At 41.7% G+C, this 26,687-nt stretch overlaps 1 protein-coding gene across 1 annotated transcript in view; it reads right to left on the bottom strand.

Annotated features, from left to right (window-relative positions):
- Positions 1-5,187: 5,187 nt before the first annotated feature.
- The window catches only part of SNX18 (sorting nexin 18), a 29,561-nt gene continuing 8,061 nt past the window's right edge, over positions 5,188-26,687 (bottom strand). The window contains exon 2 of the mRNA XM_021696869.2: positions 5,188-8,175. Coding sequence (XP_021552544.1) covers positions 7,922-8,175 — 254 coding nt within the window. The 3' untranslated portion in view covers positions 5,188-7,921. The remainder of the gene's footprint in view (positions 8,176-26,687) is intronic.

Consider the following 26,687-nt stretch of genomic DNA (forward strand, 5'->3'; position numbering starts at 1 on the left):
CGGTTCAAATCCCAGCGTGGCCTCTCTCCAGCTGAGTGACCACTGAGGAGTGTTTTCTTGTTTGTAAAATGGTTTTGCAGGAGAGTTCTGTAGATCAAATCATGTAGGTGATGGCAGGTCATAGTATCCAATCTAGAGCATGATGAACACTCCATGTCTAAGCGGTAGGAATAAGAAGTAGATGTCAGCCCAGGATCTGCGGGTACTTAGCTGCTAAATGCCATCACCAAAGTGTAGGCAAAGGTTGAGACACCGGGACTGGAGCATGTGGAAGGCTTCACAGGACAGGGAGGAAGAAGAGCGGTTACCACAGAGAACAACAGACTATGGTTTGGTCATCTCTCTTTAGAGCCCACTTTAAATGTTCTCCTGAACAGCACACGTCCTAATGCTACGGTATTTCAACAAGGAGTAACATAATGAGGACTGACTCGGTCATTATTGTGAGTCCATTGTCCGTACAAGATTGTTCCTTCTATGCTTGTACGGTGGGCTTCCAGGTCTCAGAGGGCTTGGTACAGAGCTAGAGTCCGCCCTCCTTCTTACAACATTTTTTTTTTCCTGGTAGTTTAAATTTTAAAATTTATCTTTAGTTATCTTTAATTTTATTTTTATTTTTTAAATGGAAAATACATTCAAATTCAAAAGATATAAAAGTATACAATAAAGATCTTCCTCCCACCCCTGTCCCCCAGCCACCCAGTTCCCAGACCCCAAACCAAACAATGTTACCTTGTTACCAACTGTCATGATCTACTTACAGAAATAACCTACGAATATATGAGGAAATATATTTATTTTTATTTTCTCTTTTACTTAAAGTATAGCATATAAAATAGTTCTGCCCTTTTTTTCCCTTGGGAAAATTCCATAATGCTATATAAAGAGCTTTCTTTTTTTTTAAACGACTGACACCTATAGTTTTTAATCCTTCAGATAACTGTGCAATTTATCATGAAATCACCTGTCAGCATGAGTACCTAAAAAGTCAAATTTTCTTTCCGTCGATTCCAGAATAGGAGCCATTAAAAAGCAACATTTTTCAAGAAAGCCCTTTCTCTGGGATTACAGGTTTCACCTTTCCTGTAAGTACTTTGGTTCAGATAAAGAACACAGGCTCAGAGAGTTGATGGTATTCCCCAGTTGCAGCCTTGTACCAAATATGTAGCTGGCACCTGCTATTCCAATCGGCTCACAAGGGAGTTCATAAATGGGCAAGGTGATGAAGAAAATGATCAAAACTAGATGTGAAATACCGACACATACACTGAAACATCGTCAGTTCTAAGCTGAACCTAATTTGCTAAATCCTTACCTGTTCTCCGATTTTTTTCAAGGTTTTTCTCCTCAAGGGAACCATTATGAATCAAAACCGAAAACTGCATTTTCTAAAACTACTAGGTTGAACAAAAGAAGAACCAAGTTGTCCAACCAAACTTGATCTACACCAATATTTGATTTGTTTCAGGGCATAGTTACTTCAAAAGCCACTCAGAGGCATTAAGTTCAACTCCTCAGAGTGAATGCCTTGAACGTCATTTAGTAATATCTGCAATTGGCATGACGTCAGGGCCAAGATACTAAACGCTGAGCATAGTGCCCCTCTTAGTCTTAGGCTTCAAGTACCTATTTTTAAGGTGTGAAAGCAGCAGACATCAGTACAATCATCATTAATCTGGTGAACAGAAACAGAATTCTGAGCTGTCTGCTGTAGATATTTCTGGTAAGTGCTGCAGTACCACCTTCTAAATATACTGGTAGTTAGCTCTTTTAGACCAAGTGGGGAGCCTTATTGGAAAGGGGTTCTCTCTGAAGAGCTGAGCTCCTCCCAAGCCCAACAGGAGGAATTTGATGAGTCTGGGAAGTGATGAACGAGGCTTCCAGATGGAATATGCGAGGATGCTGTGCAGGGTCCTGGGAGCAGGAACCTGGAGAGGGGTCTGGACCTGGGACAGGGCTGGACTGGGGGAGAGCTAGACAAAGCAGGTAGGTGAAAGAGCCATGCCAAAAGCAGGATCTCCTGCCTGACCAGGCCCCAAGTGTGGATTCTTTAATTTTCCACAGCACAGCTGATACGAAGTTCTTACGGTTTACATCCTTCATCTTTTTTTTTTTTTTTAAGATTTTATTTATTTATTTGACAGAAAGAGAGCACAAGTAGGCAGAGTGGTAGACAGAGGGAGAAGGAGAAACAGGCTCCCTACTGAGCAGGGAGCCCGATGCGGGACTCGATCCCAGGACCCTGGGATCATGACCTGAGCCAAAGGCAGACGCTTAACGACTGAGCCACCCAGGCGCCCCTTAAATCCTTCATCTTACCCCTTCCCTTCTCACATAATCAAGAGGATCTTTATTGTTCTTAGTCCTGCCATGCTTTGGGCTCAGGGCTTTTGATTTGTTATTCAGTTCTCACAATATTTCTGTGAAGGGGATACTATATCCCGATGCAGACAGAAAACTGTCTCAGAGAGATTAAGTGACTAGCTCAATGTCACACAGTGTTTGGGAATGTGGCTATCATTTATTAAGTACCTACTTCTGGAATTTTTTTTATCACTTCCTATGTTATTTATAAAGGGAGTACTGCAAAATGATTGAGGACTTAACTTTCTGGTTAATCCAATACTCTCAATAATTCAATAAAATCCAAGTAGGCCTGTCCTACCATTGAGGAAATGGAGGCTCAAAGGCAGGTTGGTGAGTTGTCCAAGGTCACTCAGTAGAGAAGTGAGGCTGTGACCCCTAGTTCCAGCACACTGCCTTTCTCACTGTAATGCTGGGTCAGCTTCCCCACTGTGCTTGCAGACAAGTCCAACAACTCAGCAGTTATTAGCTGGAGCCATTTCCTGGAGCGACTGAAAATTTAAACCACTACTAAAATAAGGTCTGATGCATCTGGCCCCTTTCAAGTTAGAAAGCATGTCCAGATAGGCCGATGGGACTCACAGCAACAGAATATCACATGTTTCTAAGTTGCTCTGAAGGTGGCTTCACAGGGACAACTGGCCCTGTCCTAGGCAGACTTCTGGTACAAGTTCACCCAAGGAAGTGAAACCGTTCTTCAAACCAGACAGGCCACTATAGCAGTACCGCAGCCCCATCTCTGCCACAGGAATGATGGGATTGGGACATCCTGGCAACAGAGCCAAGTGGGAGGAACCAGTGATCCCTAGAAAGGCTTCAGCTGTGACCCAATCCCAGATTAACCCCACCCTAGCCCAGAGGCCTGGCATGGAGGCAGATGCTCAGATGCCCAGCTCGTTTCTCCAGGTTCCTGGCCTAGATCCCTAGCAGAGCATCCTCTGTACTCTGCCCAGAAGTCCGCTTCACTTCCCAGAGCTTACTACATGAGTTCTGTTGCTTCCTCCTGTGACCAAGTGGAACTTGCCATGGCTAACTGTGACCCTGACCAACTGGAATTCAACATTCGACTTGACATTAGTTCCTGTGGTTCTGCCAGGGCCACTCTGATGGCAACTGAAACCCGTTTACGTTTGCATGGAGGTGGCAATTGGAGAGAAGGGGAAACCACTGGGTTTTGGTTCTTCTCCCCTCTCCCTTCATATCGCTATGGAAATGTCACACCTTGCCTGCTTCCCCCACTGAGACAGATCAGAGCAGCACATAAATCGCTGGGGACACGGTGACAGGACCAGAGACTCTCTTCTCCAACAGAAATGAATGCAGAGAGGGGACTTTCAGAGCTTCCCTTTGCACCACCTTCATGCCCAGTGCACAAAGCAGAACAGAATACCTATCGATCTAGCAGTGGGGACCTGGGAAATGGGCTGGGGTTTCTGAGAAGCAGGGAAATGGCATCCAATGTAATCTGGTTTAAATGAGCACAGATTTGAGTCAAATCCCCATTGACTCTGAGCTCTGTCACTCAGTTTGTGTAATCTTGGGCAAAAGATACTAGGTATCTCTGATCCTTTTAATTCATCTATGAACAGGAGATAGAATCTCCAGGTTTATTGTGAGGACTACCGCATGAAGCCCATTTTAAGAGGTTCCAACCATTTCCTTTCTTCCCTCACATACCCTTTAAGAGAACCTCTCCATCTCATACCCACCCCACCCCCAACCCACAGCTGATTTGTCCAGCTTGGGTCAGGTGTCCCCCCACTGGCCTAAGGAACCCTGCGAACTAAAAGATGTCTGGGCCATTTAGACATACTGGAAGATGCTGAGAAAGCCAAGCCACAGGATGTAAAAAAGGAAAAAAGAATAAAACAGATTCATAAAGAAAAGAAGCTGACAGAGATTACAAAGCCCCACATAGAAGGCAAGCTTAGTTCCAGATGGGACTTTGGCCTCATGTGGGATTCACCAGGTCCCTGTACCCATCCGTGATCCTTTATATCTTGAATGAGGATGGTTTGAGCTGTCCGATTTCTGGCAACCAACAGTGACAGACCACAAGAGAGGTGGTGTGAAGTACTGTACTCAAGTACCTATTATGTGTAGGTGCTAGACTCACAGTAGCTATTATTTCAAAACATCTCACTCACAGTTTACTGCTATATGCCTAATAGTTATGGAAGATACTAACATAAGCAGATACTCAGTGGGACTACCTGAAAGGCTTAGTCAAACTAGCTCATTTCATGAACAATGTCTATGGCAACTGCAGAAGGAAGCGTAGGACAGTGAACACACTCTTCTATTTTTTTATATAAGTCTTTCACATTAAATAAACGCCTCCTTGACTACTGGAGAAAAAAATAATTATCATATTCCACTGAAGCTGAGAAATAAAGCAACCTTTGTTTATTCTTTTAAAAGATAAACATGACTGATCTGCACTAATCATAACATTTGAATGAAATAAAACGATGTTCAACATTTTAGTCTATAAATAATTAATACCCTATTTTACTAATTCTGTTAGCCAAAGATAAGACTGCAAATGAGAAAACTGGATAATGCTTATTGATTTAAAGGTATCAGACATGGTATTTGATTCTGAGGAAATGACGACATAAATGGAAAAAAAAAAAAAAAAACGCCTAGAGCAACACACTTGGCAAAGAATGACATTTAAAGGTCGATACATAAATTTCACATGCTTGACTTGACAGACTGAAACATTTTTCAAGTCCTTAATTATGAAAACAGCAGCAAAACGTAAGACAATTAAAACCTGGCATTTAAGACTCTGCTGTGTTGTTACGAATACATGTAGGACAACTATATCAGTGAAGCCTAGGAAACTACTCTATTCCCAATTACTACTCTATGCAAACCAACATGCACGGACTCTGCTGCACTTTCAAATGTGTTCCCTTGTTCTGGGTTTAAACTGTGCCTATAGATACAACAGACTGAGCGTCATGGGGTTGTAATGCATGGCTGCAGACCCAGTCTCACTGCATGACAATTATTACAGCACATCAACAAGTCCGTTTGTAATGAAAATAGCAAAACCAGGCTCAAGTGGACGCCCTCATGTTATAAATACATCACATATCAAAATTACAAATTACAGAAATAAAGACAAATAATGGCATGAAGGGCATGATAGTTTATTTTAAAAAACTGTACCACACTGATCATAATGACCAGCATACACATTATGATGGCTTTTCTCTTGGGTATTAACATTGCAGTATTTTTGTATACTGAAATGTTTTAATAGGACCAAGAACGTTAGAGAAATAAAGATCTTAGTGAAAATGAACACTAGTAATTCTGGTGTCCTACCCCCACAGAATTCATTTAAACCCCTTATGAATCAGTGGCATTATAATGTTATGTAGTTATGAAGAACAAAAGTTCTCTTCTAAGTAGGCAGCATGAACTTACACCTCCTGTACTTTAATCTTTAGTTTTTATAATTTAAGCTATGTCCACCCTGGCTAAAGCACAATCATAAAGACACCTCAGATAATTTCCATGCTACCACTGCACAACTTTAGTGATTTTACTTAAGGAAAAAAAAAAAAATCAAACCACCATCAAAATAAAGAGGCAAATAAGAATGATTTTCAAATCATTTGAAAAGCATAGTGCTTATCTGTCCGATACAGACTCAAACTTAAATTAAATGCTATAATGATAATCTCCAAACTTCTGCAATAAAGTTAACATATATATATATATATATATATATATATATATATATATGGGTCTTGTTTATAGAACTGTATTTTGCAATCAACAAGAGGAAGTTACTTTTGAGAGAACAATGTATTTGGTTACAATCCCATGTATCTGGAGTAGAGACAAAGCCACATGATGTTAAATCTGGCTCTAGGTTACCTAAGGTATAAAATTTTGATCAAAATTACGATAGTCTGATAAAAATTCAACCCATATGAGATGATTTTTTAGAGTAAATGTGCTATTGAGTAATTATTTCAATAACCATTTCTTTTTTGACTGTCTGCAAATTGACCCTTTCTTTTTTAATCAATGTGACTCACCAATATTTCAAATTGACCTCTTTACTTCCGTGTTACCATTTCAATATCCAGGGACTTCTGAGGCAGCATAAGTCTGACTTCATAAAAACAGTAGATACTTTAACCTTTCAGTGACAATTTTTAAATCTGTAAACTCAAGAATCACATTATTTATAGCTCAGCAACTATAAAAACATTGAGATTTTGGCATCTGAAGCCAGAATCTCTTTGTGCTTTTTAAATTAAGCTGCTTTTGAATCTTTTTGGTATTTATCAGCCATTCATATTTCCCTTATAATAATAAAAGAATATATTTAAAATAACTTTTAAAGTTAAATGTCCTGGGGGCTTATCAATATTTAAAAAAAAACAATTATTTTTTTTTTTCCTTCAGCATTTGGAATAGTAGAAATTATTTCTGGTCCCTCTTTAGATCAACCAACACTACTTTCAATCACGTATAACACTGAATTTTACAGACATCCCTGAAAAGTTTTTGATTAAGTAAACGAGTGAATCACAGTGGAGTCTCAATCAGTTAACAGTGTAGATCCATTAAAAAAGAAAAAACTGAATATTAAAATCTTCAAGCTAAAAAAAAAAGAAAGAAAGCCCTCCTAAGAATTAAAACCAAGTGTGTGTCATCACTGATTCTGTGCTTGTGTCCCCAACCGATTAGACTCCTCCTTCTCTGTGTTATAAGACATGCTCGTTTCAACCTCCACGCCAAGTCTCCAGGACACTTGATTGAAGAGGCTATGTTACTACAGCATCTAAGGGAATAGAGTGGCACCATTTTCTTCCCTAATAGACTTCATGTTCAAAGATGAGCATCAGGCCTCCCTCCGCTGTGCTCACCAGCATGTATCAGGGGACAAAACTGGCCGTGAAAACCGATGACAGCTGATCCGCCCAGCCTGCCCCCAGCGCCAATATGAGGTTACCAACAGGTTTGTCATTATATGCACTAGCCTTTCACTCTTTCGATCAGAAAAGTTGTGGTTACTTAAAAAAAAGGGAGGGAGGTGGAGAAATGAAAAACCAAGAGTTTAAAGGCACAAAGTCGCATAGCTGCTCTAGTTGGAGTTTGTAAACAGAGAACAGGTTGAATTTAGGTAATCCCAATCTATGAGAGTAAAAAGGCATCCACAGCAGGCTTTTATCCAGCCAGCTTCTTTGAGACCCTTCATGGGTTTTGAGGTCTACAAAGTATGCACTAAAATACCCATACTTCAAAAAGCAATAAGGCAAATAGTATAATCATTATTCCAAAAGTTACAATGGTAGTGTAGGCATACATAGTATAATTTAGTTACAATGTGTGGTACTGTTTCTATTATATAACCATATTAACTGTTTCTTTCCTACATAATTATATATTCAGCCGAGCTTCAGTTGAACACAAAACCATCCTTGTACCACCACTGATAGTTGGCAATAGCTCTTTGATAGCAGTTTTTATTCTGCTGTAGAAATATCCTTGAACTGAAAAAAGTCCACAACCCAATGACCAGTCATTAAACACTATCATATTTATGAAGAGCTTCTTCCAACTTCTGTGTCACTTTTTGGAAAAATATTATTTGCTGTTGTAAGAAATGCTGCATCTGTGATTTAAAGTCTCTTACTCGAATTTGATGGAAGTGGTGAATTTCAGCCAAAGTGGCAAAAGAAATAGTGTTACAGCGATCTTGAATGCCATCAGCCTTTTGCAGCTCCATCTTCCCTTCTTCCACGTGTCGCCTACTCTCCTTTACTTTGGTAAGAGCTCCTGTAGTTAAAAAAAAAATTAATTAAATACATATACACATGTATCCCACTGGCAAAGCTACATAGTAAACAGACTCTTGAGCATTATAAATACTTGCCTAAGCTATTTAAAGCCCTTTGGAACTTAAAGGGAACTTAAATGACTGTTATTAGAAAACAAAGGAATCTGATAGGGTTTCTGAAAACCCCTCCACCGCTGCGATTTCACTTCTCAAAACCAGCACTTGCCAAGTGACCAACTATCTACAGTATGTTTCATCTCCTCCAAGTAGAGAGACTATATGGAATAGATCATAAACTGCAAGGAGCTGTCTCTAAAAATACAAACCAAGAAACTGCGATTTTTACTTAAGGGAAAGCGTATGACACCATGACACACACCTATAATAAGAAAGTTATCTATAAACACATTACCCCGAAGAAGGTGCATATCTACTTCCACAGAAAGTCTCCCTGAAGAATTCTTGTTGAAGATTCTAGAACTAGATCCTGAAACATGTTAGTGCCAACTCTGTGTTTCAGAAATCATGCTATGTCACGGAGGGGCCTTGGAAATGATGGCAGTCTACAATGGGAGGCCACCCTCAATGGGGTTGGCCAATGAAGAAGGGGTGATTCCATGTGCCACCAGGAGACTCACACCTGGAGCACTGAGGCCCTGTGAAGTAAGAATTTCTTGAGGAGCTGTAAGGATCAAGGAGTTTTGAGTCTGCTCTAGTGATGACCTGGGAATGAAGCCAGAGGGGCCATAGCCTCTTGTCAAGAAATGTCACCAGAGGGTGTGTGCAAGGGGGAAGGAAAGGGACGGTCACTCTGGCAGGTGCCACATGAGGGCAGACCTTCCCCCAAAAGCATCATCACATGAAGACAGAGAGCTAAGGATGTTTAAGGGTAGGAAACAAAGGATCTTCATGGGTTCTTAGAAATGAATGATGATAAAGCTCAAATCACTTAAACATGGCCAGCTCAAGAATTCAGATTTCCTGACTCCATCTAGCACTTACTCTACTAACCCAAGACGAAAGGTGAGAGAGAAATGTCCAGGACACTTGGCTGGGCAGTCTTCAACATGGTGATACTAAAGGGGACAAAAGAAGGGAACCCGTTTAGGAGGAGCTGGGAAAGCTGAGGAATTCTGGTTCAGAAATGTTCAGTTTTAGCTGATGGCGAAATACACAAGGGTTTAAAAGCCCTATTTCTAAATTTCTTCAAATCTCCTAGAGTTAAACCTAGCATTGCATAAAACCCTTAGGGGGTAAACAGCATGCTTTTTGGGGGGGGGGGGGCACGTTTTTTGGCATAGCTCAAAGACCTGAGAAATTAAAAGTGTTATATATACATTTAGTGATTATGTATGTACATTTGCATTTCTTCATTCTAAATGAGGGCTTTAAGTGAGAAGCAGTAGAGACTTCCACTTGACCCCACAGCAGAGATGCGGGGTCTCCTCCGTAGACAGAAATCATTTGCATTAATGTGGTTTCAAGTAGAACCCTGACCAATCCCACCAGGAAGCCATCCCTCTGAAAGTGGGCACTTGTCACCTGTCTGCCATTGCCAGCAGGACTAGTGAAGCCATAAAATCTGCCTGCTTGTCATTTCTACTAAAGAGAAAGAACCCTCCCCGCAAAAAGAGAAAGAAATAAATTTTTATAGCGAATTTATCTTTCGTATATTTGTACCAGTCTCACAATTTATATACAAAAATTAAAGTCGAAAAGACCAGGAAAGCATATGAGACAGAAATAAAGGAAAAAATTTTCAAAAAGATGACTGAGAATACGCAATTATGAAATACATGTTTCAAATGGCAAAGAGAGAGACAGAAAGAGAGGAAATGGGAAGTTAAGAGAAAAGACTCAGGTGGTTTGACTATTTTATCATGATTCCACTCCCAGGCGCCCAAGCGCACTGGGCAAACAGTGAGAACATGGCGGCGTCCTACCCTGAGCGTCCGTGAGGCATCTCTGCAGCATGCTGCAAGTATTACTCGTTCCAGTTACTAGAGCCTGGAGAATAGAGTCCCGCAGACAGGGCTTCTGAAGCCTGGCCTGGAGCTGGGTGAACGTCAACTAAGCTGCAGCTCATCCAACTCTGAATGAGATCACCATATTCTTAGAAATGACCCTCTAGTATACAGAATTAGAGATGTGCCTCTCTAAAAACCAACTTAAAAGTGAACAAGTCTTAAGTTCTCGCAATTTATCACACAGGCATACATTTTTAAAACTCTTGGACACAACAGCAAGTATTAAATCTCTCTGAGGCCTAAGGACTTTTGTCATTTAAGTTTTTTAAGTGCACATCCCAAAGGAGTCAACAGGAATTTAAGACTCATTTTTCTCCCAAATATGAATTTAGTAAATAACACAAATGTTGCCACCTGCAAAGTCCCCAAAAGGTTCGGCTCTGGGGTAAGGATTTTAATTCGTTCAACAAACGTTTATGGAAGACCTGATGTGTATAGAGCATACTGCTACAACAAGGAGATTCAAATATTTCAGCATTCAAGACCCCACCCCCTGCTTCTTTCTTGAGGAAGCCACTTGGCAAAAGCACATGGGGAGGACAGGCACACAATCAGGACACGAAGTGAAACAGAACCACAAAGTACATAATTCTGCATCGAAGTTAAATATGTCTTTCTTCAAGATAATATGTGAAATTGTATCACCAGGGAAAATGCTCAGAGGACCTACTACATGCCAGGCACTGTGCTAAGGACAAGGTTGGAGGTGGGAAGTGAGCAGGGAACACGCATATATAAATAAGTAAATGGTAGCTTCCCAAAACAGTAATAGCATATGCTAGACACTATGCTAAAATGTGTATGGAACCACGAAAGACCCTGAACAGCCCAAGCAGTCTGGAAAAAGAAGAAGAAAGCTAGAAGTATCACAATTCCAGATTTCAGGATATACTACTACCAAGCTGTAGTTATCAAAACAGTATGGTACTGGCACAGAAATAGACACATAGGTCAATGGAACAGAAGAGAGTCCAGAAATAAACTCACATTTTTATGGTCAATTACTACAAAGGAGGCACGAATTTACAATGGGAAGAAGACAACAGTGCTGGGAAAACTGGACAGCTGTATGCAAACAATGAAACTGGACTACTTTCTTATACCATGAACAAAAATAAACTCAAAATGGATTAAAGACCTAAATGTGAGACCTGAAACCGTAAAATTCTTAGAAGAGAACATAGGTACTAATTTCTTTGACATCAGTGGTAGATACTTTTTCTAGATATGTCTTCTCTGATAAGGGAAACAAAAGCAAAATTAAACCATTGGGACTACACCAAAATAAAAAGTCTTTGCACAGCAAAGGAAACCATCAACAAAAATCCCACCTACTGAATCAGATATTTGCAAATGATTTTTTTATTTTATTTTATTATGTTATGTTAGTCACCACACATTACATCATTAGTTTTTGATGCAGTGTTCCATGATTCATTGTTTGCGTATAACACCCAGTGCTCCATGCAGAACGTGCCCTCTTTAATACCCATCACCAGGCTAACCCATCCTCCCACCCCCCTCCCCTCTAGAACCCTCAGTTTGTTTCTCAGAGTCCATCGTCTCTCATGGTTTGTCTCCCCCTCCTGATTTCCCCCTCATTTTTCCCTTCCTACTATCTTCTTCTTTTTTTAACATATAATGTATTATTTGTTTCAGAGGTACAGGTCTGTGATTCAACAGTCTTACACAATTCACAGCGCTCACCATAGCACATACCCTCCCCAATGTCTATCACTCAGCCACCGCATCCCTCCCACCCCCCACCACTCCAGCAACCCTCAGTTTGTTTCCTGAGATTAAGAATTCCTCATATCAGTGAGATCATATGATACTTGTCTTTCTCTGATTGACTTATTTCGCTTAGCATAATACCCTCTAGTTCCATCCACGTCGTTGCAAATGGCAAGATTTCAGGGGTTTGATGGCTGCATAATATTCCAGCAAATGATATTTCTGATAAGGGGTTAATATCTAAAATACATAAAGGACTTCTACAACTCAACACCAAAAAACCAAATAATCCAATTAAAAAATGGGCAGAGGACCTGGACCGACATTTTCCCAAAGAAGACATACAGATGGCCAACAGATACATGAAAAGATGCTCAACGTCACACATCATCAGGGGAAATGCAAATTAAAACCACAATGAATTATCACTTTATACCTGTCACAATGACTAAATAAAAAACACAAGAAATAATAAGTATTGGTGAGGATGTGGAGAAAAGGGAACCCCCAACACTGTTTATAGGAATGCAAATTGGCAGCCACTGTGGAAAACAGTATAGTTCCTCAAAAAATTAAAAATAGAATTACCACATGATCCAGTAATTCCACCAATGGGTATCTGCCCAAAGAAAATGAAAACATTAATTTGAAAAGATATGTATACCACCACCCCCAATGTTTACTGCAGCATTACTTACAATGGCCAAGATATGGAAGCAACCTGAAAGTCCTTGATAGAATGGATTAAAAAGATGTGTGATACACACACACACACACACACACACAGACTGGAATATTACTCAGCCATAAAAATTAATGAAATCTTGCCTTTTGCAACAACATGGATGGAGCAAGAAGATGTATAATGCTAAGTGAAATAAGTCAGCCAGAGGAACACAAATACCATATGCTCTCACTCACATGTGGAATTTAAGAAATAAAACAAAGTGAAAAAAGACACAAAACAGACTCTTAAATACAGAGAACGAACTGGTGTTTGCCAGAGGGGAGGTGGGTAGAGTATGGGTGAAACAGATAAAGGGGATTAAGAATACACTTATCTTGATGAGCAATGTACAGAATTGCTCAATCATTATATTGTACACCTGACACTAATGTAACACTGTATGTTAATTACACTTGTATAAAATGTGTGTGTGTATGTGCGTGTGTGTATATATATACAGACACACACACATATATTTTTTTAGGCACTTTTCATATACTATCACTATCACTAACCCTATTGCAATTTTACAACAGACATTACTCTTATTTTTATAAGAAAACTGGGGAAGCTACTCAACCGCTTTGAGTGTCAAATTGGCCAGGTAACCAGGTAAGATGTGGAGATGGGATGTGAATGCATGATTGACTTCAAAGCAAACACTATTTAGAAATATTCAGAAAAGAAATTGAAGACTGAATGGGCAAAACGGCAGCCAGGCAGTCCTAGGTTAGCAGGGTGCTGGGGGATAAAAGCTGGGCAGCTGAAAATCAGCTATTTGTCCTCCTTTTGGCCACGGGCCTCCTCACATGCCCTGTACCTGTGGCTGAGGCCCCTGTACCACCCTTCTCACCTTATGAAGTCCCTGGCTTCTATTTTGATATGCAATTCTGAAGGCCTTGTGAGCGCATAAAAGAACTATATAGGTTTTGAAAATTTCCCTCTGGAATCTTAACAACCTCACTGAATTCACTAATTGTGCCTGTAAACCAAATTAATACTTATAAGACGTCTGATTTTCTTGTCTTTGTAACAACACTTAGGTGCCACAAAACAAAACATTGGAAAAGCAGCACGTACTTCATGATTTTGAAAAATCTAAGCCCAAAAGTACATGGGAGAGAAGGAGGTGTCTTTCTCTCCCTGTTCTCACTCTCTATCTGCTTAGATCCTATTGAAAGATTATATAAATTAAGAACTACAACCAAAAATAGTAACACACAATCCCTTTAGGGATACACAGGCTTTGCCTCTGTTTGCTCTGATACAGTTGGACATCCTGGCAAAAAAAAAATTACTTTATTTGCAAACTAGGAAGGACAGAACAAACCATTAAGGACAGTAAGCACCCAAAGGCCAATTCCACTTGGAACTTTGGTTTAACCCACTTAATGCAATTCAAATCCATTAGCATAATGTATCAGGATGACAGTATCAGGGTGATAGGAGATATAAGAGATTTTTTTTTAAAGAGACATAGTTCCTGTTTTGGGGGCTCAAAATCTTTTTTAAGGTGACTTACATGCCTGAAACAGTTAAGGACCTACACAAAACAGCATATGAAGGTACTGAACAGCATACTTTAAATGTACAAACTCTGGTAGAATAATGAGTGCCATGTATAAGGAGTTGTAAGACTGTACCATGAATTAAGAGCAATTTTTAAAACAACCTCCTTTTTAAGTGAAATGTAGATAAACTGATTTACTCCAGATCTGCTTTCAGAAGAAAGATGATTAACAACAAAACAAGTTGACAGCAGTATACTTTTTAAAAAATCATTAAGAGTTCCTGAATATATCCTGAGTTGAAGTGACAGTTCCCTCTATGAGCTGGTTGTTAAAGCTCAGGATGACGACAACATCCTAAGCCAATTAAAAAATATATGTATGTTATCTTTTGTAAAATATTTTACAAAGTTTTAAAAAAAATATTTCCTTTAAGAAGAAAGCCATTTTGGTTTTTTTGTTTTGTTTTGTTTCAAAGATTTTATTTATTTGACAGAGAGAGAGACAGCGAGAGAGGGAACACAAGCAGGGGGAGTGGGAGAGGGAGAAGCAGGCTTCCCGCTGAGCAGGGAGCCCAATGCGGGGCTCGATCCCAGGACCCTGGGACCATGACCTGAGCCGAAGGCAGACGCTTAACGACTGAGCCACCCAGGCACCCCAACCATTTTGGTTTTAAATATTCATCTCACAACCCTCCAGCTAGCTTTTCCAAATACATTTTAACACATAGGAAGGGTTTAGTGTGATTTCTTTTTTGTGAGACAGATAAAGTCAAATTATTCAGTAAGCTAGTTATAGAAGTTAACTGACCAGTTTACTGCCTAGGAGTAAACGGGGAAAAAGTGACATCTTTTGAACAGCGCAAGCTGTCCATCTGATCAAACCACAAGGGTGTTTCAACTCTTGGGGTGTGACAACTACTTTCTGAAGTTCCCCAGAAGCTTCCCTCTACCCTCTCTCCACCCACTGTGCTTCTAAACCCTGCATCCTGTCAAGAGGAACATGGGAACATAGTTCTCCAATAGATATGGTATTACAAATATTGGTTGGATGTAAATGAAATAGTATCATTAGAACTAGAATTTGGGTTTTGTCATAAGCAGCTGTGTTCCCACAGTTGATTTGACAATTCTCAAACTGGGAATTATCTGTACATGTTTTTACATGTCACACATTTTCATATTTAAAATTTTAAATATCACAAGAAAGGTGGAGATAGCCAAATTTTCAATCCCGTTTAGCCTCCAAGGAGTGAGAGGCTGGAGAAAAAAAATATTGGGACAGAGTTACAACACTACACACTTGCTACTTTTAGGATGGCTTTAAAAATTAATTTATAGCTGCCTAAGAAGCAAGAGCAGAGGTTCCATGTAACCAGCTGCAGAGCTGTAACAAGGCATGACAGCATCATTTAAACATTCTCTCAGCTGCACTGTTTCTTACCAAATCCAAGAGGAGTGTAAATAAAAGTCAAAAACGTTGCCCAGAATCTAAAGAACAAAGGCAACACACATTTTTATCATGGAATAAATACAAAAACAGGCAAAGGTTTTCAAAATCTCTACGTTTTAAGTGGCTAATTTAGGAGGAATCTGCCTCCTGCCAGCCCCCTCCTCTCATAAACATCATCCTGCCACATTGCCTTCCAAACAGAAAAAGGAAATGAAAGAACACAGCAGAGAAATCACACCCGAAAGGTGACGGTCCAGAGTGGTCACTGCTGGATTAAACAAGAGCCCCCGCAATACTCATGGGTAGGGCAACGGTTTTAAAACCAAAGATAATTTAAAATAGGTGTGATGAGAAGGAAAAGCATTTTAGAATGGGAATATTAGTACACAACTATGAAACTGTTTATTGCGCTAATGGGCAGACATTAGGTAGTTGCATCTGGAATAACATATGAGCTGACTAAGATTTTATTATGAAAAGAAAACATTGGCAAGTATTTAACTCTGAGATTAAATAAGAGGGACTGACAACAGTCAGAGCAGCATGAGTGCACTCTTCTTCATAAAATAAACAGCCAAGAGAAGGGTAACATTTCTGGTTTAGAGGAAGAGAAACCTGTAAGAAGGTAACACATGAAACAGTGCAGCTTCCCCAAGTTATGCAAGAAAATACATTCTTCTACTTGAAGTACAGGAAAAAGTATGATTGAAAGTGAGGCAACATATTTCAAACATTCCCCGTGACTGTTCCCAAACAGGCAAGAGTAACCCAGCTGCACCCCAGGACCCCAGGCTGAGTCCAGCACATTTCAGTTGCTTCTCTGCCTCAGGGATCTGTGGAAGGCCGCAGAAAGGACCAGAGAGATCGCCTCCCAAAAAGGCTTACAGGTTAAGAATGAACTTTGAGTTGGCCACTCAATTTACTAAATTAGCTGGGCGAATTATTAGAATCTCTCCCCAAAACAGAGTTCACTGAGGAACTAATAACCCTAACACTTTGTTCCAAAAGTAGGAGAAGGAACCCTGAGGGCTTTCTTCTCCTCACTCCAGCGCTGACAAGATAGCCACTGGAGAAGTCAGTAGGGCTGATTCTGAGAGTGTGACAAGGGTAGAGCCGGTTCCCAGAGTTCGCGTGTGTGTTGCTATTGTTTTCTTAAGAGCTGAAAGGGCCTTAGAAGAAAGAGTTTCTGGTACAATTCTCACAATCTTACAAGTAAGAGGCTAAGTGCCTTGTCCAAAGTGCCACAGTGCAGCGTTATGGTGGTGAGCATGCCTGCCTTTCAAAGTACCACAGCTGCTTCGTGACAAAGAGCCCCCCATCCCTACCTGCCAGCCAGTCCCACTACTTTCCATTTAACACTCCCTGCAGGTCCTCTGCCCCACTCTTGCTGAAGAGGGTCCCTCCCTATCCACAGTGGGAGCAGTAACACGAAAATTAAACCAGCATTTTCACCTGGCCTTAGGACCTGTTATCAACACAATCTCCTGCACTTCTCTGGCATTGTTAGGTGACTCTGCACATGCAAAATTCCTTCCTAACAGGTTCATTTTTATACTTGCTGCAATTGCCCAGGCTCCAAGAAAGGCACTCTGCCCCTGCCTCATCACGACACCAAGCTCCACAGAACTCATGTCCTAAATTCAATCCCACCCCTCTTCTACATTGTCTTTGTATCTTTCCAATGGGAGCCATCTCACAGTTTTAAAGCATGCTCAGGCTGCAAACAGCCAAGCACGAAATAACTACGTCCTGGTTCATAATCCATATGTGCTCAATTTCCGAGGGATTACATCATGCATGTTTCCGAAGAATACAAAATAATTACAACTAAGGAATTTAATCATATGACAGGATTCATTCCTATTACAACTTTAAAGGACTCAAATTCATTTTATAGATTAATTATGATCCAGGAAGCCAGCACCATTTTCAAAAGCATCCTATTATTTACATAGCATTAAATTATTTCCATCAGTAAAAACTGTTTAAGAAGCATTTCGGTATCATTTTGGTTTTTGTAAAATGAGAGAGCAAAGGTCTGGTGTCATGTAGCCAATTAGCACATATCAAGAGCCCACTGGCAGCTAAACTAGGCGCACCAGCAAATGCAGTCACACTAAACCGTATCAGTTCCTTCTGATTTACAGAGAGAATCACTTTCCTGGCCACTTCTGACCCAGCAAAAATGGGACAGGGGAAAAAACCTCTCAAACGCTGTAATTTGCTTCAGGCATTTTAACCACGGAGAGGCTTCAACTCAGATGAAGAAGTTGAATGGCCTCCTTTCAGCCTCCCTCTTCATGTCCCCCTCTTCTGCCTCCTCAGGCCCCCCAGGGCTTGCTGGCTGCCCCATCGGCTCCCACCTCCAGCCAAGGCCAGTGTCAGCACCTGAACTTTGCCTTCCTTCCCTCAACCAAATCTCTTATGCTCAGTAGGTTCTGTCCCTCCCAGACCAATTACACAAAAGGTCTAGTCACTAAGCAACAGGGATCCAAAGGCTACATTTTCTCCCTTTAAAAAAAAAAAAAGCCTGCACTTTATTTAATTTTGAAATCATGAATGTGGCAAAAACATTAACTAGACTTTCTGTCTTCCCAGGGCCTTGTCCCAGAAAACCCGAAGCCATGGTGTGTGAGGGACAGAACAGGAGGTGGGCAGAAAGGCAACAGAGCTGAGTAGAAGTTCCCCGAGACTGCATGAGGCCTGTTTTTCTTCATTCCCTCCTACACATAAAACGTTGAAAGAAAATGCTAATTTGGTCAATGTGACCAATTTGCCCTTATCCTCTCATCACTGGTCCCCACACCCTCTGGCCCTGCTAACTCCCCATTAACCTCTGCCCCTCCCCTTTCCTTCCTCCCTTTTGGTCTCCACCCACCCACTGGTTGATTACTCTTTCCCCTCTCTGCTCCAGTATTTACTTTTCTATATTTTTCGAATAAAACATCTCAACAAAGGCCAACATCCACTTCACAGAGAGAGGCAGAATGGCTGTCCATCCAGGCAAAAGAGTCATATGTGAATCACACCTACTGTGTAAGCCTGTGCTCTGCACTTTACGTGTCTGATTTCCTTCTCTTTAACCTCAAAAGGAAAGGAATTACCACTCCCATTTTCAGAGGCAGAAAGCGAAGTTTAGGGTCGGTAAATCACTTTACTGAAGATGTCCGGCTGCATGGGAACCGGGTCTGCCCAGCTTCCCAACTCAGGTAGTTTAGTCCCTTTGTCCTTGGCCCAACTGAGGCCGCCCCACCCATCACGTCCAAGCCCCTCAGAGGAGCCCCAGTGCAAGGCACGAGGGCGGCACAACAACAGACCCCTGGGAAGCCTCATCTCGAGGATAAGCAAACCAAGAACCATCTCCATCCAGGCTCTCAAATCTCTGTTCCTGCATCAAGTCATACCCCGTGGGCTCCGGTCTGGACCACATTAATAAACTCTGGGGGGTGCCCATAGGAATACTGAACTCAAGTCAGTGAAAGCAATTTTTTGAAGGGACTATAGGTCCCAAAAGTCAAGAACTATCAAAATTCAAAGGTAAAATTAATGTAAAATATACTTTCAATTCATAAATATAATAAATGGCAAAGAGAACTTTTGAGTAATTTTAAAAAGGAAGAGGGTCAGATACAAGGATATTAAACTGCAAAAAGAAAAAAAAATATTGGTTGCTTGATGATGTAAAAATTAATCATTTAAAGAATTCAGGCCTCTAAGCCTGGTTGGGTCCTGAAGATAGAGTAAGTAGTAGTTTCATTCTATCCTAATGAAGCAACCCCTTCAGCTTCGATTCAGCAATCACCAGATGTGTAAGGGCAAGAATGACAGTATAAATGAAAGCCACTCACTTGAGTGTATCACATCTTACAACATTTGATTACTATTATTCACCATGCACATACATTCCCACACCTCACCTTGTTCCAAAAATGAAGAGAGAAACCATGTGATTCTATCTCTTGTGGCTTATTTGGCAGAATAGGCTGTTCTTTGCGAGGAAATTTTATATAAAGTTCCTTGTGTTTCGGCTTATACTGAATATTAAATATGTATTAAAGTTACTAGGGTGATAGATTCAAAAGAACTCTGTAAACACAGTATGTTTTTACTTCAGAAGAGTCTGGTTACAAAGGTGAAAATGTTTATTTGCCTATGGCCGTGCAAATATAAAGACTTTAAAATTTGAGAACAGGAAAAGAGAAGCATGTATTGTTTCTTAAAGATTTTATACCTATAGAATCCTAATAAAATGAGGTAGGAAGGACATCTTTGGTAATCACGAACATACAATAAAACTTTTTAAAACAACCAATTTTGTAGAATAAAGCCCATGTAATGGTTTAGATTCAGAGAACACACTTGATAACCTACAGTCTGTAGCTCACAATCCCTAATTTCCTAATTCTTTTAATTCTTTTGTAGGCTGACATATGTGCGTGGATACTGGTCTGTACCAATCAAGCAGCATTAGGGACACTGGCAAGCTGCCAGCGCTTTGGGTTCAGATGACCTCTGACACACAACAAAACCTATCTGAACCAAAGAGAAGAGTGAACTTTGGAAACTGCCTTTAATACTTTCTTTTTTCTTTCTAGGAAGATAAAGGGAGACCCGTGCTAAAACATCTAACAGAAGCTGCTAAACAGACAAGCCAAGCCGCTCTATCCAGGGCAGAAGGAGAGGGAAGTGGCACTTAGAGAAACTAGGGAGGCGTGAGCCACCCGCCCGAAGCCAGGTTCTGGACTGTATGAGTGCTTCTGACAGCAGCACAGGTAACACTGTACTCAGAAGAGTATTTTCAAAGAATAGATCTCTTGCTTTCAAGTATTTTTCCCAAATAACGTCTTGTTTTTAACTTTAGAATAATTGTAAACCCCAGTGTTATAAACTGCCACTTAAGCTATGGGGCAGGGGGAGTAACTGGTGAGCAGCACAGCATTTATCATCATCCTTGCTGCCACCCATTGTGGCCACTATGACTGTGTTAATGGAACAGGGTCACTTATGTCAAGGGGTTTTAAAGGTGGAGCTGGGAGGCCACGAAGGAGATGGGCCTTCTGTATGTCCTCATGTCCTCACTGCATGGGGCCAAGAACTTGTGAACTGGGCCAAGAGACAAGTATCCCAAGGACTCAGCCCAAACCCCTGCAGCTTGCCACAGTGAGACTTTGCTGGGCGACAGTCTTAGGAACCAATTATATTCAGCCCAGCCTTTGGTTTTCTGCCATCAACACCCATCGAAATTCTTTGTATGCAACATATACAACCATGCCCTTTTGATTTAAAAACCCTGGATTTTGTTCCCTGGGAGGCACTATTTGGGCTGCTGCCCAAATCTGTGTTCATAGAATTGTAATCCTGAGACCCCAAATAAATGCTTTTGTTTTTATTTCAGCTCGGCCTCTTTCTTCGGTTGACAACTAGTACTTCACAGCACTTTATGAGCACTAAACTCTGGGGACAATTCCTAAATCAGCTGTTTGAAACTTAAGAACACCTCTGACCCTCGGGTTTTCCTGCTTCCTCATACTGGCAGGGACCAGGTTTCCAGGGGTGATGAGTCTTTACTCCGGCTGCATCTGGGCTTCCTTGAACTAGACCATAAATAATCATCTGAAGACAAAACTAAGCACTTAGAAATATATTTTTAAAAAGATCTGAAACGTGTGTCATAAAACAAAAAAACTCAGAGGACCCATGCGGACACACCCATTTTTATTTAAAGATGTCTTGCTGCAGACAATAGGTAGCTTTTATGATTTTCACAAATGTCAATATAACTAAATACAATAAAGGCCCAGAAAATAGGATTTCTAAGGCTCCCTTCAGCCCCGTTCCTTATCTTTCCTTGTAATCCTGCTCATCTTCTTAACTTCCCTATTTCTCTTCCTGGCATCACTACTTTCTGTCACCAAATTTAAAACGTGGAAGGTAACTCTAGACTCCTCAGGAGAGCCACTCCTCACCAAGTCTGGCTACTCTACTTGGCAGGTATCTCAAGTTCACCTGCTTACTTTCCAAAGCCACCCTCATGCCTAGATGACCTGGTCTACTCCAGCAGCCCTCTCATCTCTGCACTCAGCCAACAGGAAGAAGCTTCTGGAAGCCCTGGCCCCGGGGGCCAGGCTGCACATCAGTGAGGGATACTTCCAAGAGCCCACAGTTAAATTTCTGTGGCTCACCTCCTGTCTGCAAAATGGGGATAATGTATTTACCTCAAAATCTCCTATGAGCTTTAAATGGATATAATGAATATAAACATGAAGCATCATGCCTGGCACATGGTAAGCCCTCAAAATATGTTATTTTTATCATGATTCAGATGTCACTCTTCGGTTTCAGACCTTCAATAGCTGTCACTGTCCACAGAACAAAAAAAAATTCTAGCAGGCACGCTACTTATTGCAGCCTAACAAACACTGGCTTTAAGTCAAGGCAAAAAATGAACTCATCTGGCTCTTCTTATTAGCTGTGCAATCCTGAAATTCATTTAACTTCCCAGGGTCTCAGTTTTCAAAGGTTATCACATGGGGATAATACCCCCTTGGGGAAGTTAATAGCTGTACTAGGTTGAATAGTATCCCCCCAAAATTCACATCCACCTACAGTCTGTGACTGTGACCTCAACTGGAAATAGTCTTTGCACATACAATTGGTTTAGGTGAGGTCATACTGGATTAGGATAGGCCCTAAATCCAGAATGACTAGTGTCCTTAAAAGAAGAGGAGAACATCAAGTGAAGATGGAGGCAGAGACTGGAGTGGCAAGTCCACAGGCCAAGAACAGCAAGGATGGCCGGCAGCCCCCCGAGGCTGGAAGGGGCATGGGAGGATCTCCCCTAGACGCTTTATACGGAGCGTGGCTGTGCCGATACCTTCATTTCGAACTTCTAGCCTCCAGCACAGTAAGAGAAGAAATTTGGTTTTTAAGGCACCCAGCTTGTGGTAATTTGTTACAGCAGCCCCAGGGACCTAATACAATAGCTAATACTTAACGCTGCGAAGTATCTGGTACGCAAAATGATGACTCCGTGTTATACACAGTATATATACACTGTGAAACTGCTACGGGTTACACAGTGAAGCTGGCGGGAACTGCACGCCCCCTGGCCGTAGAGGGCACATCATCATGCCCGCTCCTAAGTGGAATCGGACACGGTGTATGTAGCTGCCACACGGTAAGGACGCTCAAGCAGAGCAATGGCCATCACTCCTCATACTCCAGCTCCCAAACCTGCTTGCCCTCCAAGTCAAGGGTAAACAAACACTTTCCTTACAGCTCAGATAGTAAATATTTGAAGTTTTGCATGTCAAGGCAAAACCGAGGCTTTTATACCCAGGAAAAATGTAATAATTCAGAAATGTAAAAGCCACTCTTAGCTCAAGTGCTGTAAACAGGCACATGGGTGGGTTTGGCCTGCAGACCCCTGCTCTATCTCCCAGTATCTCTGTTGGTAACTCCAGTCTCTAGTTCGATGGTCATTTTATTCTCCTCCCTGTCCCTTACCTCACTCCTGTAGGTAAATACCTCTTCTGTCTTCCTCCTCCCCAACCCCGCAGACACCGCCTCAGTTTAGGATTTCATGTCTTGCCTGAATCACTGCAAGAGCCTCCTATCTCACCTCACCCCGAGCCTCCCTTTACATCTGCCACTAGGACCTGTCCATCTAAAGTGCAGGCCTGAGCATGTCAATACCCTGTTTGATCTTCCATGATGCTGCCCTCCATCCCCTACAGCAGCAGCTGTAAACCCAGTGGCACATCAAAATCCCATGAGGAGCTCTTTCAAGAACACCAACGTATAGGCCACATGTCCCTAACATTCTGATTAGATAGAGGGGGGTGGCCCAATCTACAGCTGTAACCACTCGAGAGCTGAATCAGAAAAGCAGCCAGGATTTAATCCCTGATTTTTATACATGATTGATTCCCTCTGCCCAGAATGCCTTCCCCCATTCTGCCTGCCTAGACTTGCAATTTTTTTTCAAAAATCTTCTCAGAGTAAGACTGGGAGAAGCCACCCCTGAACTCTCTCCTCTCCCCATAGCTGATTACCCCCACTCTGGCCTATTTCACACCATGGCACATGCCCATGACTGCATGTACCACACTGTATGGTGACAGCTACTCACTTGTCAGCTGGTCTCACTGACCTGAGCACAGGGCATGCAGTGTATCAGCTATTATATGCTCATCCTAAAGCATTTCCAAGATCAAGAATGCACTTTCTGGGATGCCTGGGTGGCTCAGTCGTTGGGCGTCTGCCTTCAGCTCGGGTCATGATCCCATCGAGCCCCACATCGGGCTCCCTGCTCAGTGGGAGGCCTGCTTCTCCCACTCCCACTCCCCCTGCTTGTGTTCCCACTCTTGCTGTCTCTCTCTGTCAAATAAATGAAATCTTTAAAAAAAAATGCACTTTATATTTTCCTCTGAAAAGTCAAAATATGACCATCTTTCAGAGGCAAAAAAACAAATGCTACCCACCCAAACCCCTAACACAGTTGACAGTGACTCTCCATCCTCTGGACTCCCACACACTCTTACCAGAGGCACCAAGTTAAATCGACCTCCTATCTCCCAATTCTCTGTATAGACATCCTACTTCCGTTACAGAACTGAACCTTCCATGAGGGCAGGCACCTACCGCTCAACACCTAAGCTCAGTGCTTTGTGTATCCAAGTCATTCAAGAAGGTGAAATGTACTCTCTCTAGATCTTGTGCTTGGAATTCAGCAAAAGGGACTCCAATAAAAGATTATCATGAAAGTTTACCAAAGAGGAAAAAAGTGTATATACGCAAGTTTCAACATCAAGAATCAATATAAAGTAAAATCATGAGTTACATAACATTAATTTTTCTGGCACATAAAATAAAACATTTTTAAACTTCCTCCCTTCTCCCCAATAAGTTTTGGAAAGTTACTTCAGAGATATGTAAGTTTAAGACGTTTAAATCACTTTCACGTTAATTAATGACTTCACCTATAAAATATATCCAGATCCTATCTTTATTGCCTATACTCTTTTATAAACTCTGGTATCCATCATATGAATAGAAAAACACATTCTACAATAGAAGATATCTATTTCAAAATCAACAAGTACTCCATCGAGTGCCTACTTTTCTCATTCAACAGGCATTCCTTAAGCATTAACTATGCACATTGCACATACAAAATAGTGGAGCTACATACTAGAAGAACATAAAAACATGACCCCCACACACTACCCAATAACCGAACAATGTACACTGTTTGGCACACCAGTGAGCATTCTACCAGCCATGACTACTTGGAAAGGACAGGGCTCCAAGTAGAAAACTCTGAGGAGGGAACTAGATCTAAGGCTTGACTGTCTGTGCATGTGTTGGGTGGGGGAGATGTCAACAGAATGCAAGAGCCCATCAATCTAAAAGGATGAAACTCAAGTCCTGAGTCCCATTCCCACCTCTCTTCCACTCACAGCCTTCCTCATTTCAGTGGATGGAGACTCCATTCATATTGCTGGTCAAGCCAAAAACTGCAGAGTTCCCCTTGATGACTCCTCTTCCTCTCGCATGCCCCATCTGATTCCCACCTGACGATTCTACCTTTAAAATATATCCAGACTGGGATTCCTTCCTCGCCATCTCCATTGTCCCCACTCTAGTCCACACGTGCATGGTCTCTCACCTGGATTATTGGGGTAGTTTCCTACTGGCTCTCTGCTCCTACCTTTGGGACCCTACCTCCTCTCCATTCTATTGTCAACAGAGCAACTAGAGTAAGTCTGTTCAAAGGTCCAGATAGATGTCATTCCTTGGCTCAAAAGCTTGTCATGGCTCCCATCTCACTAGGACTTTTACTCTAGGTCTTGACAATGACCTACAAAGCCCTACTAATTGGACCTTCCAAGACCTCATCTCCTGCTCAGATCCTCTTAGCTCCAATCACCTGGCCTTCCACTGCCTGGCAGCACACACCCACCCTAGCACCTCTGCTCTCGCTCTCTCCTCTGCCTGAAAGCCTCTCCCCGCAGACATCGGTTTAGCTAACTCCCTCACCTCCTCCACGCTTCCACTTAAATCTCACCTTCTTAATGAGACCTACGGTGATCATCCCTTTTCATACTTCATTCTGTCTCCCCATGCCCACTTGTCCTGCTCCACATTTATGTTTTCCCCTACCACATACGTGATATAATGTACTCATTGTGTTTCTCGCTGTGTCTCCGCCCTGCTCGAATGTAAGCTCCACGAGGGCGGTGATCTTTGTTTTGACCACTGATGCAACCCGAGCATCTTTAATAGTGCCCAATCTATAATGGGCACTTACATATTTGTTGAATAAAATCAGATTTATCTCTCAGAGGATCCACTGAATAAATCTAATGATCTTGGGTCTCCTCCCTAACTGCTGTCTCCCTCCCTGTCAAATAATACAAAGAATTTCTTTATCAGAAAAGTCCAATTATAGTGAGAGATAAAAAAAAAGTCTAAGAAAAGGAGTAAAAATGACAAGTGAAGTTAACACTCATTCACACTCAAGTTTAATCAAGCTACAAACACAAGATTAACAATGCATGACTGTTTTCGGAGAGGAGACAGTATTTAGAGTTCAAAGTGAAGCACACTTTGTAGGAGGGAAAGCCCATCGCAATTTCTCTTTCTGGTGGCTCTCCTGGTGACAGCCCTCCTTTGGCTCGGAGGGAACTTCTCCAGCTGTCTGGAGCGCCTCAGCTTCCGGACACCGGGGAGCTCTCACCAGCGGCAGGAGGCCGGGTACTGTCAGCACTTTGACGATCACAGCACCTGGCGGGGTAAGCCCGCAATGCATGTTTGCTGATCTGAACCAAAAGTTCATGAATTTTCTTTCACATCAACTTGCCAGGTGCCAATATCGACTGATAAAGGATGTTCATGCTCCCAGATGATAAAAATCACACAAGCAGGGCGCCTGGGTGGCTCAGTTGGTTAAGCGACTGCCTTCGGCTCAGGTCATGATCCTGGTGTCCCAGGATCGAGTCCCGCATCGGGCTCCCTGCTCGGCAGGGAGTCTGCTTCTCCCTCTGACCCTCCTCCCTCTC

The sequence above is a fragment of the Neomonachus schauinslandi genome, chromosome 7 (assembly GCF_002201575.2).
Source record: "Neomonachus schauinslandi chromosome 7, ASM220157v2, whole genome shotgun sequence".
NCBI lineage: Eukaryota > Metazoa > Chordata > Mammalia > Carnivora > Phocidae > Neomonachus > Neomonachus schauinslandi.